We start from the raw sequence: 14,074 nt of genomic DNA, 5'->3' as shown, positions 1-14,074 counted from the left end.
AATCCAGACCATGTATAGACTTTCTGGCCTTAAGGGTGGCCTAATTATACCCATTTATGCAACCATCCTTTCCACAAATATTTATGTTTTTATTGGCAATTACTATTTGTCAGTTCCCAGTCTCATCGAGTTCTTCGTCTCACAGTATTTAAGAGCACCAGCTCTAGAGTAGGTAAACATAGAACTGCAGGCTGTTTGGTGACCTGCTAACAGTCAGCTCGAGAGAAACTGAAAAACAATATAGATGGGAGGCATCAGATTCCATCAGGAGAGCTCATGCTTCAACTCCTGGTTCTATACCATCAAGAGCAAATCACAACACTGGTGTGTGTAACTCTAGGCTGCAAGGGTGACAAGGTGGCTGTTTGCTAAGGGAAAGAGTGACTAGAGAATTGCAGGCTTCCACATGTTCACATGTAAGGCCCCTCATGGTGATGAACAACAGTGCTGAGAGTGGTTAAGAGAAAGAGGGGCATGGTCAACAGCTAAGAGCCAGGAAAGGGATCTTCTTGTGCTACCACCTTCCAGGGCATACCTCTGATGAGTCCAAGAATCTAATTGGACGTGTCCATATAAGTCCTTATGAAGGTATAGGACACATATTTTAAGCATCCTTTTACCTTGATTTATAACTTTTAAATATTCAGACATTTTGCATGTAGAGCTCATTGTACTCTCAGCCCATGTCCTGCTCAGGTTGGAAGCAAGTTTGCTTTAGGCAAAAGGAAACAATCTCAGTAAGAAAGACAGAAATGCAAGAAGAAATGAAGAATGATGGAAAGGTTAAACATATGAATTAATATAGATGAATACTGACTATATTGAACAATAAGGGTATATTTTGGAGTTTTAAACATAGGTTGAATTAAAATTAATGACAGAAAAGTGGAAAAAAGATGGGCTATTGTAGAGTTGTGTGTTCTAACTTCTTAGCATTGTTTGAGAACTGACACAAAATACTAATTTACATGAGACTAATCTGTTCAGTGTATTTTTATATTTTAATAAAAATCATCATAGAAAATTAGAATGAATAAGGAAATCAAAAGGGAAATGGAATAAAATTATTAATTCAAAAGGTGGCAAAAAGAGAGAGAAAATAGAATATAAAACACTTGGGACAACTAGAAAACAGGTAATAGAGTAGCCATAGATCAAAACATATCTGAAATTGCATAAAATATAAATAGTGTCAAAACCCACAAAATAAGACAAAGATTACAAGATGGAAGAACAACAACTTCAATATGTGCTTCTTACATAAAAGGAACCTTAAATACATAAATATAGATTGAAAGCAAAAAGACGAAAAAGGATATACCAGGCAAATATTAGCCAAAAATTAGTAGGCGAAACTATGCCAATATCAGATAATTTTTCAGCAAAAAAATATTCCCTAGGCAAAAGAGAGACCTTTCAAAATTGTAGGAGTATTAATCCACCAGGAAAATATTTAAAAAGTTATAAAAGTCTATACATATAAAAATAAAGTTTCAAAATAAACAAAGCAAAAATTAACAGAACTGAAAGAATTAAATAAAATCTACAATCATAATGGGAAATTTTAATTTACTTCGTTCAGTAAGTAATAGAGATGGGATTGAGAAAGATAAAAAAAAATCTGGAAAAAATGGCTATCAAACTTGACCTAAAGACAAATATGGACTACTGCATCCAACAACACCTATACACATATATATATATATATATATATTGCCTCACAAATTCTCAATGATTAGGATCATTTATAGTATATTCTCTTCTTTTTTATATAAATTACTCATACAGAATAATTAATCTCAGAATTAATCAAGACACATAGAAGAATATATGCTAGAAAATTTTCAACTTCCTGAAATTTAAACAATGCATTTCTAAATAAACCATGAGTCATACAAGAAATCACAATAGATAAAAATTTATCTATACCTGTCTATATAAAATATGACACATCAAAATTTGTGGATTAAACTACAAAACATAGGATATTTATACCCCAACAAGTGCATTCATTAGAAAGTAGGAAAATCTATTATCCAACCTTCCCCTCTCAAAAAGTTAGATTAAAAACAGAAAATTAGACTTAGAGAATACAGAAGAAAGAAGATAATGAAAAGAGTAAAGATTGATTAGGTAGAGGACACAGGACAGGGAAAATTCAATAAACACACAAAAAAAATATTTGAGAAGACAAAATTTCTCTATCTAATGACAGATTAAGAAAGAAATAGAAGCAAGACATCAAGTACCAACATTGGGAATGAAAATTGGGCCTCAAGACAGTTCCAATCCATATCTAAAAGGTAATACACACACACACACACACACACACATACACAGCACATACAAATGTGTATGAGTTAAGCTGGGAAAATCCAATAAGATCAGAGAACTGTATCATCATCATTATGCTGGCTTAAATATTATATCAGAGTTTTGTGAAATATTACCTATTACCTAAGGAGGACATTGGGAAAGGGTATAGAGGATTGTAACTTTAGGTAAGTATGCAATAATCTCAACAAAATTTTAATAAATTATAATAAGAATTTATAAACTTTATGCTAATAAATATGAAAATTCAGATAACTTCCAGGAACAAAAATGCATCCTATCAAAACTGATAACAAAAGACTTTGAAAATCTGAATAACCTTGTATTCATTAAAAACATTTAACCAATTTTCTTTTTTTCTTTCTTTTTTTTTCTTTTTTTAGGTACCAGGGATTGAACTCAGGGACACTTGACCCCTGAACCCATCCCCAGCCCTATTTTGTATTTTATATAGAGACAGGGTCTCTCTGAGTTGCTTAGTACCTCACTTTTGCTGAGGCTGGCTTTGAACTTGTGATCCTTCTGCCTCAGCCTCCTGAGCCGCTGGGATTACAGGAGTGCACCACTACGCCTGGCTTAATGAAAATTTAAAACGCTTCTACAAAATAATCTCTAGGTCCAGATGGCTCATAGGAGAATTATTCCAATCATTTTTAAAAGTAAAACACCAATATTAGCTAAGATATCCCAGAGAATAGAAAGACGAATATACCCATATTATGAGAAATCACACAGGGCATTACCAGAAAAGAAAATTTTAGGTTGATCTTTCTCACAAACACAAAAGGCAGCAATCAAAATATTAGCATATCAAAATCTAGAGTTATATTGGATGATCATATGATGATTAAGTTGAGTTTTTTCCAGGAATGCAAAAATGTTTTAACATTCAAAACAGTCATCTGACATAATTTACAAATTAACAAGAATAAAGTAGAAAAATCCATATGATCATCTCAATAAATGCAGAAAATAATTTCATAAAATTTAACAACAATTCATAGTGAGCAGAGGGGAAGAAAACCTGTCTGCCAACTGTGAAAAGAGGGAAATTTCTTTAATACAATAACAAAATAAAATAATAAATTTTTAAAATCATACCCAGTGACATAGTAAAAAATGAAATTTTGCTCATTTTTTTATTGGTTGTTCAGAGACCCTCATTGTTATACAAAATTACATATAAGAGGTTGTGAGGGGAAAGGGAAAAAAAAAAAAACAAGGGAGAGAAATTTTGCTCTTGAGATCAATGAGAAAACAGAGTCCTGCTCTCACCACTTCTACTCAACACTGTGCTATAGGCTATAGACAACGAAACAAGAGGTGGAAAAGCATAAAATTTGGCAAGGGAGAAATAGAGCTATGATTATTCAAAAATGTCAGATAAGGAATTAAAAAAAACTTTTTTTTAATTGTTGATAGACCTTATTTTATTCATTTATTTATGTGCGGTGCTGATAATCAAACCCAGTTCCTTACACAGGTGAGGCAAGTGCTCTACCACTGAGCCACAGCCCCAGCCCAGATAAGGATTTGGCTTGCTGAAAATAAACCAAAAGTATCTATAGCAAATTTTTGGAGAAAAAAACAAATCACGTACATGGATTTAAATTTATCCATTGAGTCGGTGCCATTCCAATGCAGTTCCCAACAGAATAACCAAGTTCAGTTTGAAGAACAAAGACTCACATGGCCAGATATCAAAAAAAAAAAAAAAACCTTACTATAAAGCTCCAATAATTAAAACTATGTGCTCTTAGTGCAAGGATAGAACAAAGAAAAGATGAATGGATAAGAATGGAGAAACTGGAGACTAACCCACGTACCCGGGGTCCTTGATTCATAAAAGAGACAAGCCTGGTGGCAGACAGCTTTCCCAACACTGGGCCTGGGCCAGCGGGCTACCCACACAGGATAAAAGCCCCTACCCCTCAACATGTGCACAATTTGATTTCATGTGAATTAAAGATCCAAATGTGGAAGATCAAACAGCAATTCTTCAAGAAGCACAAGAAAATATCTTTCTGAAAACTCCTTTCAAAAGGATCCTTTGTAATCTGGGGCAGGCTTGATTTGTGTGCAGGGCATAGGTGAGCCCCCCTCTCACTCTGCAGCCCCATTGTCTCCCCTCCCCTGACCTTGACCCTCTCTATCTGCACCTCGACCTGCCTGGGAATCCCACTGCCCTGGCTCTCTCCTGCTCTCTAGGGAAGCACACCCTCTGTCCTTCCTCCACGCACACTGAGCTTCCTGGAGATGTGAACAGGAAATTTTCAGCTGGACCTCAATTATTGGCTTGTTTCTGAGATAGCCTAGCTTTCACAGAAAGTTAACTGGACTCTCGTTTCCCTTTGAGGAAATTCCATAATGAGGGGCGTACTGTCCAGTGCCTTAGCGAAATTAATGGTAAATGCTATGGTCTGAATGTGTCCCCCCAAAGTTGATGAACTAGAACCTTAATTCCCAATGCAGTGGTGTTAGGAGGTGGGACCTAGCCAGAGTTTTTTGGGCCACTGGGATGAGGCCACCATGAGTGGATTAATGTTATTGTTGGAAGCGTGTTGGTTATTTGCCACAAGAGGGGGTCATTCTAAGGTGAGTTTGCTCTTTTGCAGACGCTTGTTCCTTCACTTTATGCCTTGTTACGATGCAGCATGAAAGCCTTGCCTAACGTAGATGCCACGGCCTTGGAATCCCCAGGTTCCAGAACAGCGAACAAAACTTCTTTCTTTATGAATCACCCAGTCTGTAGCATTTTGTTCTAGTACCAGAAAGCAAACTAGTTGGAGGCCTAGCAATCTCATTTTAGGATGCAATCTCCCTACCACTCAGCCTCTGCATAAGATCTTTCATTAAGAAAACTGAAGGAGCGAAGCTCTAGGTTGAAGGAGGAGACGGAGACAGGATTGATCACGCTTACACACAAGTTCCCTAAGAGTGCAGCATCAAATTGTTTATTTATCCCTAGAGGGCAGCTCAAAACAGGTGCTTTACAATGTTTGAAGAGACTCGAGGAGGGGGAAGGAATAAAAGATAAAGGGGAAGAAAGAGGAAAGAGAACAGGGAGGCAGACTGTGGGGAGCTTCAGTTCAACCTGGCTGAGTTTCTCTCTTAGGCCTCGACATTCTGCTTAAAGGGCATTTGAAAATACTCTTTCCACTTGGAAAAAAAAAAAAAAAAAGACAGTGGGTTTGGTGTAGCTAGTGAGTCTGCTATTCCCTCCTTTCAAAGGACTAGGCTTAATCTATTGAATTTGAGTTTGTTAGTTAATTAGAAAACCTGGTATTTAACATTCTGCCATGTGAATCCATGGGGGAAGGGTGGGGGGGGTCTAGAAGCTCCCCAGGGACAAGCCCATCAGTATCTTAATATATAACACAGGCTCGAATGCTTGCTCTGAATTCCTCACGTCTGTGCCAGCCTTGGCATGCCCCCCGGGCAGTAATCTGCTCGGCCCTGGCTGTGCCAAACACAACCCATCCAAAAAAGGACTTTTCCCCCAAGTTGGCTGTTTATACAACTTCCTCTTCTTTAATTTTCATCTTAGGCGTTTCTAGAGGAGAAGCTGATGTCACGGGGTCTCATTCCAGATGTTGTTTTGAAGTCACTGTAACCATGGCACTGCTGGAAGCTGGGGAGGGCATCTGGGCCAACTGAGTCACCCTGAGCGCTGGGCTGCTCTGGTGAGGGGACGCAGGGAGGGAGGCCGCTGGGGCAGGGACGCTAGAAGGGAGCGAGTGGCTGTGAGTTACTTTGTGACACCCTCAGAAAGGATATGGGGACCAGCTGTCACCTCTCACCTTTCTGACCTGCCACCTGTGATTATGACACCTGCTCAGATGACTGGACTCTCACTTGCTTAGAATTTATTAGTGAATCCTTAAGATTGTCTGTGCTCCTTTAAAATGAGCAGGAGGTCTCAGGCTCCAACATAGACCACACTCTTCCCTCCCGACCCTGTTCCTCCTTACCTCAACCTCCACTCTACCCTGCAGGGCCCCTCCACCACCCCAGTCAACTCTTTCTGGCCTCTGAGCCCAGCTCATGTTCCTCTGCACAGATTTTCTCCTGTAAATAAATTCATTAGACCCATATGAGTTATAGACTATCAGCAACTTCAATGAGATTAAGGCACACAGGTAAAGTGAATTGTAATTGAGGTACAGAGAGGTCAAGTGAATTGTCCAGGATCACACAGACAGTAAATGGCAAGTTAGATTCCAACCCAGGCAACCAGAGTCATGAGCCCACATCCCTGATCCCAGTGCCATACTGCTTCCAAGAAATAATACTACTATAAGACTGCTGTGACCTTCCTAAGGTTTTGGAGAATAAAGACAATGACCCCAGAGCAGTGAATTGCTTTGTAAATTAAAGTATGCAGCAGTAGGTGAGAATTACAAAGAGCCGAAAAAGGTGAGGTCCCCAGTCACCTCCCCTTGGCCTCTCCTACCGCTTGTCGCTGACTTTCCCCAGGTGTGCAACCTCCTGCTGCTGAGCAGGTGCAAGAACTGAGCCCCAGACACACTTGCCTGGGCCGGGTGGTCCAGACACAGCACTCGGCCTTCCTCTCTACCTCTTTGCTTCTGCAATTTCCTCTCTCACCCACCCTTGCTTAGTAAAATCGATGTCTTTCAAGGAACAACTCTTCATTTCTTTGTCATTTTTCTAGCCCCCACTGTTTTTCCCCCCATTTTAGGACAGGGCACCTCTTTTCTCCCACCCCGAGTTGCTCAGACCTCAGTTCGCAGCCAAGGTTGATCCCTCTCATTCTTTCATGCTCTGTGTTCTTCCAACAACAAATCCTGTTGCCTCTGCATAGAAAATGATCTCGGTGCCTTTGCCACTGGCAAGCTAGGTCATCCCTGGCCTGGGTCTTTGCTGTCTGCACCCCAACAGGTCCTCCTGCACACTGCTCTCAGCTCAGCAGTCAGACATGTCACTCCCCTGGTGTCCATCCTTCTTAGGATAAAAGTCCAAACCCTTGCCATCTGCTCAGGCCCCTGTTCCACCTCAACTCCATTTCCTGCCTTCTCCCCTTTCTCCCTATTTTCCGTGTTCTGCTCCTTGGTGCTTCTTGAGTACAGGCCTTCTTCCTGCCGGCACTGGCTGTCCCCTCATGGTGCCCCTCCTCCCACAGTTACTGGACTCTCTCCTCCACTTCAGAAACTTGACCGAAAGTCATGTGGTTAGAAAAGGCTTTGCCATCATCTTTTTCAAAAGTTCAGCAAGACCTCTCATTCTCTAAACCCTTATCTTCCTTAATACGTCTTCATAACCTTCATTGCTTAACACTATACATCTATATTTAAGTAACTAACAACTGTGTCCCCTGCATCAGGGTAGGGACCGAGTCTGTCTCACTCACTCCCTACAACAGTGCCTGGCCCAGACAGGTGCTCCTTAAATATTTCCTGAAAGAAAGACAGACAGATGCTGCCTCAGAACTGTGGTCCCTTCTCTTCTTCCTTTGAGACTTTAACAGGCCCCCTGTGTCTCCTGCAGTGTAAATTTTATTCAAAGCAAGTTCTTGGAGGTCAGAGTCTGAATCCCCACAGTGCCGGGGGCACTTAGTAGGTGCTCAGTAAATGCCTATGCAATTAATCAGAAGCAAGCGAATAATCTATTCTAGGTGTCTCCAGGGATCTTGAAATGATTTTTTGAGTTGGGTTTACCTGAGCTCTCCTCTGGATTCTTTCATATCATCATTAGTAAATATGGCATTTGGTTGGTGGACTGTATAGTTTTCTCATCATTTATGACAAACTGGAAGGATTCTCCTTCTCCCCTATCAGGTGAGTTCAGGACATGTCAACAGAAGTCATGAGTGATGGCACGGCCTGGACCGGGGGCTCTTTGTGTCTGGAGATCATCAGGGCTGTTCCTGTGGCATACTATGGAACGTTAGTAACCTGAGGTCATTTGTCATATAAGTGTTAAGCAGTCACTTCCCTCGTGAGGGAGGTTAACTGAGCTGTATGAAAGTGCTAGACCCTTCCCAGGCACTGGAATGACTTCCTTTGGAGGCTTACAAGTCGGTGACTCCCTAGGGTTTCTTGGCAGTCGTCTGCTGGGAAGCCCCCTGGGGCAGGCCTTCACTGAGTGAGCAGCACTGACTCCAAGGTCCAGGCCACTTGGACGAGAAATCCCTCCATCAACAGAAGGCACTAAGGCACAGTACTAAGGAGAGGGGATAACAGGACAAAATCCAGTCAGCCCAGATCCCATGGTACCCTGCAATTCCCACCTCATTATGATGGCAAAACACTGAAACGTGCTCTAACAGAAAACATTATGAATTTTGGCCAAGTCCCCCAAACACTATTTAAGCACCCCTCCCCAATTTATAGCTTCATTTGGCACTGTCAGCGCTCCACCTAGGTTGAAATTGGCAGAGCACCCTGGAAAATGTTCACAGTCAGCATTTGGGGAGCTGACTTCCTCACCTGTACTCCTTCCTCTGCTTGCCCACGGCCTCCTCCTGTGTCCAAGTCCTCAGCCTCTCCTCTGCGTGCCTACATGACGGTGTGACCTGACATGCCTATGATAGGCCCCAAAGAGACTGCAGATGACAACTTACAGGAGTACTGACTGTCACACCTGCCACTTTCCGTCAGGGATCTAGGCCCCAATCTTGGCCTGACAGAGTGTCTCACTGAACCTCTGAAGCGGGAGTGTCAGCTGGGCCTGATTCACTACAACGCTCATTCCTGCACTTCCAGGGGGCCCTGCCTCAACTTTTTTCTTGCTTTTGCTTACGATTAGAACTCTGAAAAAATGAATCCAAAGACTTTATTCTAGCCCACACGCTACCGAGGCTCCACCAGCACCCAGCCCTGGGCATACCTTCATGAAGAACATCCTCCTGTAGTTCTTGCCGCGATCACTCCCAGCTGCTTGAAGTTGAGCTGCCTCTGAGGCCAATGCCAGATCAGGAATGCTGCTGAGCCTGGCCTCCGACGTGTCTGCCAGCTGGATGGATGAGTGGGAAATGCCCTCCTTGCCCTGACCCAGCGGACTCTCGAAGGGATCCGGGTACTTCTCATCAGGGCTGGATCCATCGTCGCTAGTCTTGGCATTGCAGAGGATCAGGGATCGGGAGAGGGACCGGAATTTCATGGACTTTCGGCTCTTTGCAGAACAGCTGTGTGGCTCCATCCTCAGAGAGGACGGAAAGCTGCCTTTCTTCCTTTCCTGGTCTCTGGCCCTCGGTTGATGGGTGGCAACTGAACTGGGCTTAGCCACCACTTCATGAGTCCCTGGAGGAAAGAGGAAATGGAAAGAAGCCACGTGACCTGCTGCTGACAAGTGGAGATGGACATGCATCCTAGAACCGAGCCACGGTGCCCAGTACCCGGGACACAGGGCAGATGGGCAGGTCATCCTTCAGGGTCCCTGGCCCTTCCCTTTGCCAGCCAAATGGGGCTCAGTTAGCCCAGTGGTTAACACCCCTCCATTAGCGGGCTCACAGAGACCTTATCCCAGAACTTTGCTTGTGCACAGCCTCATCCAACAGGCAGAGAAACTGAGGCAAAGACAGGAAAAGTGCAAACCCAAGGTCCCGGGAGGGAGTTTAGGTATCATAGAGACCAGCACTTTTAAACTTGGAAACCAAAAAATAAATAAACTTGGAAACCAATCTTCAAAATAAAAGTTTATAAGGGAACTCCAATCTTTAGAGCAGACTGACTAGGGAACCAGGGAGGACTAAGCCCACCTGCCTAGTCCGGTTTGAATATCATTGGGGACTCCCATAGCATCTTTAAGGAAGCCCCAGAATCCAGGGAGCTCAAATCAAAGACCATTAATGTGTCGCCGGGTGTGGTGGCATATGCCTGTAATCCCCGTTACTCAGGAGGCTGAGGCAGGAGGATCCCAAGTTTGAGGTCAGCCTCAGCAGTTTAGCGAGAACTTGTCTCAAAATTAAAAGGACTGGAGATGTCACTCGGTAGTAAAAATTCTTGGGTTCAAAACCCAGTACCAAAATAAAAATGAAAAATGAAGGGCTTGTGACTAAGAGGGTCGGGAGCCCCACCCAACACTGTGCAGCCAGGCCAACATGTGTAAACAAAGGTGAGGCTGGGGCAGCGTCTGCCAAAGGGCTCAGCACATGACCGGCTCTTGGGGAACATGTATGCCTTCTCCTGGGCCCAGGTCACACGCTGGTGGCAATCAAGCAGACACCATAGTTCCTGCACTGGGTCAAGGACCAGAGACCGGCTCCCCACCCCAGGCCCTAGTGTGGCCCTTCAGCAAGTCTCACCTCCCTAGGTCGAGGTTCCATGAGGCAGGTGGCCAAGGGGGCCCTGTGGCTGCATCCGAGGAGCTCTGACTCAGGCCCAGCCACAGACCTGCTGTAGACAGCACATGGTGGGATGTGCTTGGCCCACTGGGACTGCTGTTCACATACCTCCCCGGCAGAATAAGGGAAAGCAGCAACCTCCCAGCATTTCATCACATCAAAACCCTTTCACATACCCCCCACGTCAAAGGGAATTCCTTCTTGAAAGAAGACTGTGTGCAGCACCTACTTCACACAAGTTTATTCTTCTCTGTGTTAACCCTTTACATTTTTTTTTTCTTGGTGGTGAGGATCAAACCCAGGGGCCCTCAGCCACTGAGCTACATCTCCGGTACTTTAACATTTTAATTTGAGGCAGGTCTTGCTAAGTTGCCCAGGCTGGCCTTCAACTTGCCATCCTCCCATCTCAGCCTCCTGAGTTGCTGGGATTGCAGGTGTGTCTGGCAAACCTTTGCCTTTACCAGTTTATTCACCAGCCATCAATAGCAACCAGTAGCAGTAAATTCAAATGAATGAATGAATACATGGAAGCCTGCTTTGCAGCAGGCCCGGATGCTTCAGGGTGAGGCATCTCAGTGCTGGTCCATTTCATCAAGCACTCTCTTTCCAGCCTCCCAAAGTCCCACTATCTCTGTTCTTCCAACTCAATTGAGTGAAACCCTAAACACAGATGGGTCCACCATGCCTGGTCACAGGGTTCTTGCTCACACCCTCTTGAGCAAATTGGTACCAGGAAACATTCATGGCCACCAGTGGGACCTCCAGTTTTGGTCAACAATGGTGCCGTGTTTCCATAATCACCTTGATCACACATTTGCAATGACTCTTTCAAAACTTCCTTCTGGTGGACCAGTGTTCCACACAGTGTTCTATGTTGTCCTCATGAAACCTACTGTAGGCTCCTCAATATCCTCGTTTTGGAGAAGTGAGGTCTAAAACATAGAGAGGTAAAGTGACTGTGAAGACCACACAGCTAGGAGGCAACCAAAGCAGGAATTAAGCCATGCTGTGTGACCCTGGAGCCTGGAGCCTGGAGCCTTTATCCTGGCTCTACACTGACACTGATTATCTCCTCTCTCACCGTCAGCCTGGGTCCCTCCCTCTGTGCCACGTCCCTATCATCACAGGTGGACACACTCACGTCTCCTCTTTCTTTTAGAAGCTGTGACTCCACATCTTCCCCTTGTCACTTGCCCTTCCTTTTATGCTCCTCATAGCTTCTCAGTAAACGCCCTGCACCTGAGACCTGCTCTCCCCATGCCAAGGCTTCTTCCAGCCTCCACCCAAGAGTCGGCTTCCTTCCCCTCAAGCCACAGGAACTCTGGGGAACCAGTTCTGCATTTGATGTGTCCCAGAGTCGTGAACCCAGAGTCCAGAGGCATGAGCTCTTTGGAGAGGACTTGGGAGCAGTCTCTCACCCTTGGGATCTGTTGGGTGCAGAGTTCCCACTGCTAGAGCCGGTTTTCCTTTCTTCCACCTCACTCTCCTGTCATTGCCCCCCCTCAGCCACCGTCTTTCAACACAGGACGGACTACACTCTGCCCATTCAAATCCCCAGAATCTACCTGGGTGTGGCGGCACATGCCTGTAAGCTCAGTGATTCAGGAGGCTCAGTCAGGAGTATCACAAATTGAAGGCCAGCCTCAGCAACTTAGTGAGACCCTTGCCTCAAAATAAAAAATAAAAAAGACTGGGCATAGAGCTCTGTGGTAAAGTGCCCCTGGGGTCAATCCCAGCAGCAAAAACATGAATAAATCAATCTCAAACTAGTGACTCTCAAAACCAATGTCACTACACATATTAATATACCTAGAGTTCTGTCCATTTTGATCAGCCTCATTAGGACTCCCCATGATGGCCCTGGAACTTGTGGAAAAGGAATGTATGTGTGAAAGAGAGAGTTAACAACAGTCCCTCTCATTTTCTCTGTGTCCTCTCTTCTTTCTCTTTCAAAAATTTGAAAGATCATCACTTTTGCATTAAAATCCTTCTAGAATATTCCAGGCATTAAACAGAGTGGATATACATATGAGTTAGTAAAAGTCCCCATGTGTAAAGGGTTGCCTAAGAGTGAATTCAATACAGAAGGTACAGAACTCAAAGAGGTAAAGAGAAAGAAAAGAGGACACAGAGAAAATGAGAGGGACTGAATCCAGATATCATCCCATAAGCACCTAGATCCAGCCATGCCTGAAGCTATCACCATCAATTTAATTATGTAAGCCAATAGCAAATCCTCCTGGAACAATGGTACTTCACTCCACTGGCTTAAGGCATGAAAAACAATCACGGACAAAGGCCAAGAGAGCTTTTTAATCTGCTTTCTTATCCTGCTCCAAGTCCCAGTCAAAGCTGAATTCTTCTCCTCCCTGTCCCCATTCTAGTGCCAGGCTCGAGTATTCTTGTTCCACCAAACATTGCCACAGTCTCCATGGATTCCTGGAATGCAAACCCAGTTCCTTTCCCCTCCATATTCTCTCCTGACCAACAGTAACTCTCCCAGAGGTGACAAGTCCCTCACTGACCATTTTCCATGACAAAAATCTCTGTGGGACCTTTGGGGCCAGGTGCCATGCTATGTGCTTCACTCAAAGGGTAAGGGTTGGCTGCCAGCAGGATCTCGGAAAGCAGAAGGGTCGAATTCCTTGGTGGAAACTGCTAATCCCAGGTGGGGTGGGGACATTCTCAGGAGCGTTTCATGAGTTCTGTAAGTCGGTTTTTTTTTTTTTTAATAAGCTTTTCCAGAAGGATCCACCACTTCAGCTCTTGGACGAGAAATCCCTCCATCAACAGAAGGCACTAAGGCACAGTACTAAGGAGAGGGGATAACAGGACAAAATCCAGTCAGCCCAGATCCCATGGTACCCTGCAATTCCCACCTCATTATGATGGCAAAACACTGAAACGTGCTCTAACAGAAAACATTATGAATTTTGGCCAAGTCCCCCAAACACTATTTAAGCACCCCTCCCCAATTTATAGCTTCATTTGGCACTGTCAGCGCTCCACCTAGGTTGAAATTGGCAGAGCACCCTGGAAAATGTTCACAGTCAGCATTTGGGGAGCTGACTTCCTCACCTGTACTCCTTCCTCTGCTTGCCCACGGCCTCCTCCTGTGTCCAAGTCCTCAGCCTCTCCTCTGCGTGCCTACATGACGGTGTGACCTGACATGCCTATGATAGGCCCCAAAGAGACTGCAGATGACAACTTACAGGAGTACTGACTGTCACACCTGCCACTTTCCGTCAGGGATCTAGGCCCCAATCTTGGCCTGACAGAGTGTCTCACTGAACCTCTGAAGCGGGAGTGTCAGCTGGGCCTGATTCACTACAACGCTCATTCCTGCACTTCCAGGGGGCCCTGCCTCAACTTTTTTCTTGCTTTTGCTTACGATTAGAACTCTGAAAAAATGAATCCAAAGACTTTATTCTAGCCCAC

At 44.3% G+C, this 14,074-nt stretch overlaps 1 protein-coding gene across 3 annotated transcripts in view; it reads right to left on the bottom strand.

Annotated features, from left to right (window-relative positions):
- Nucleotides 1-14,074, bottom strand: part of Il16 (interleukin 16) — a 120,977-nt gene that overhangs the window by 83,788 nt on the left and 23,115 nt on the right. For all 3 annotated transcript variants that reach the window (XR_007342805.1, XM_015493007.2, XM_015493008.2), the window contains exon 2: nt 9,181-9,593. Coding sequence is in view for 2 of the 3 variants with exons in the window: in XM_015493007.2 (XP_015348493.2) it covers nt 9,181-9,593 (413 nt within the window). In the remaining variant the exon portion in view is untranslated. The remainder of the gene's footprint in view (nt 1-9,180; nt 9,594-14,074) is intronic.

Source organism: Marmota marmota, unplaced genomic scaffold (genome assembly GCF_001458135.2).
Source record: "Marmota marmota marmota unplaced genomic scaffold, marMar, whole genome shotgun sequence".
NCBI classification, from domain to species: domain Eukaryota; kingdom Metazoa; phylum Chordata; class Mammalia; order Rodentia; family Sciuridae; genus Marmota; species Marmota marmota.
The sequence above is the reverse complement of the archived record's forward strand: the minus strand, read 5'-3'. Positions and strand labels throughout refer to the sequence as shown.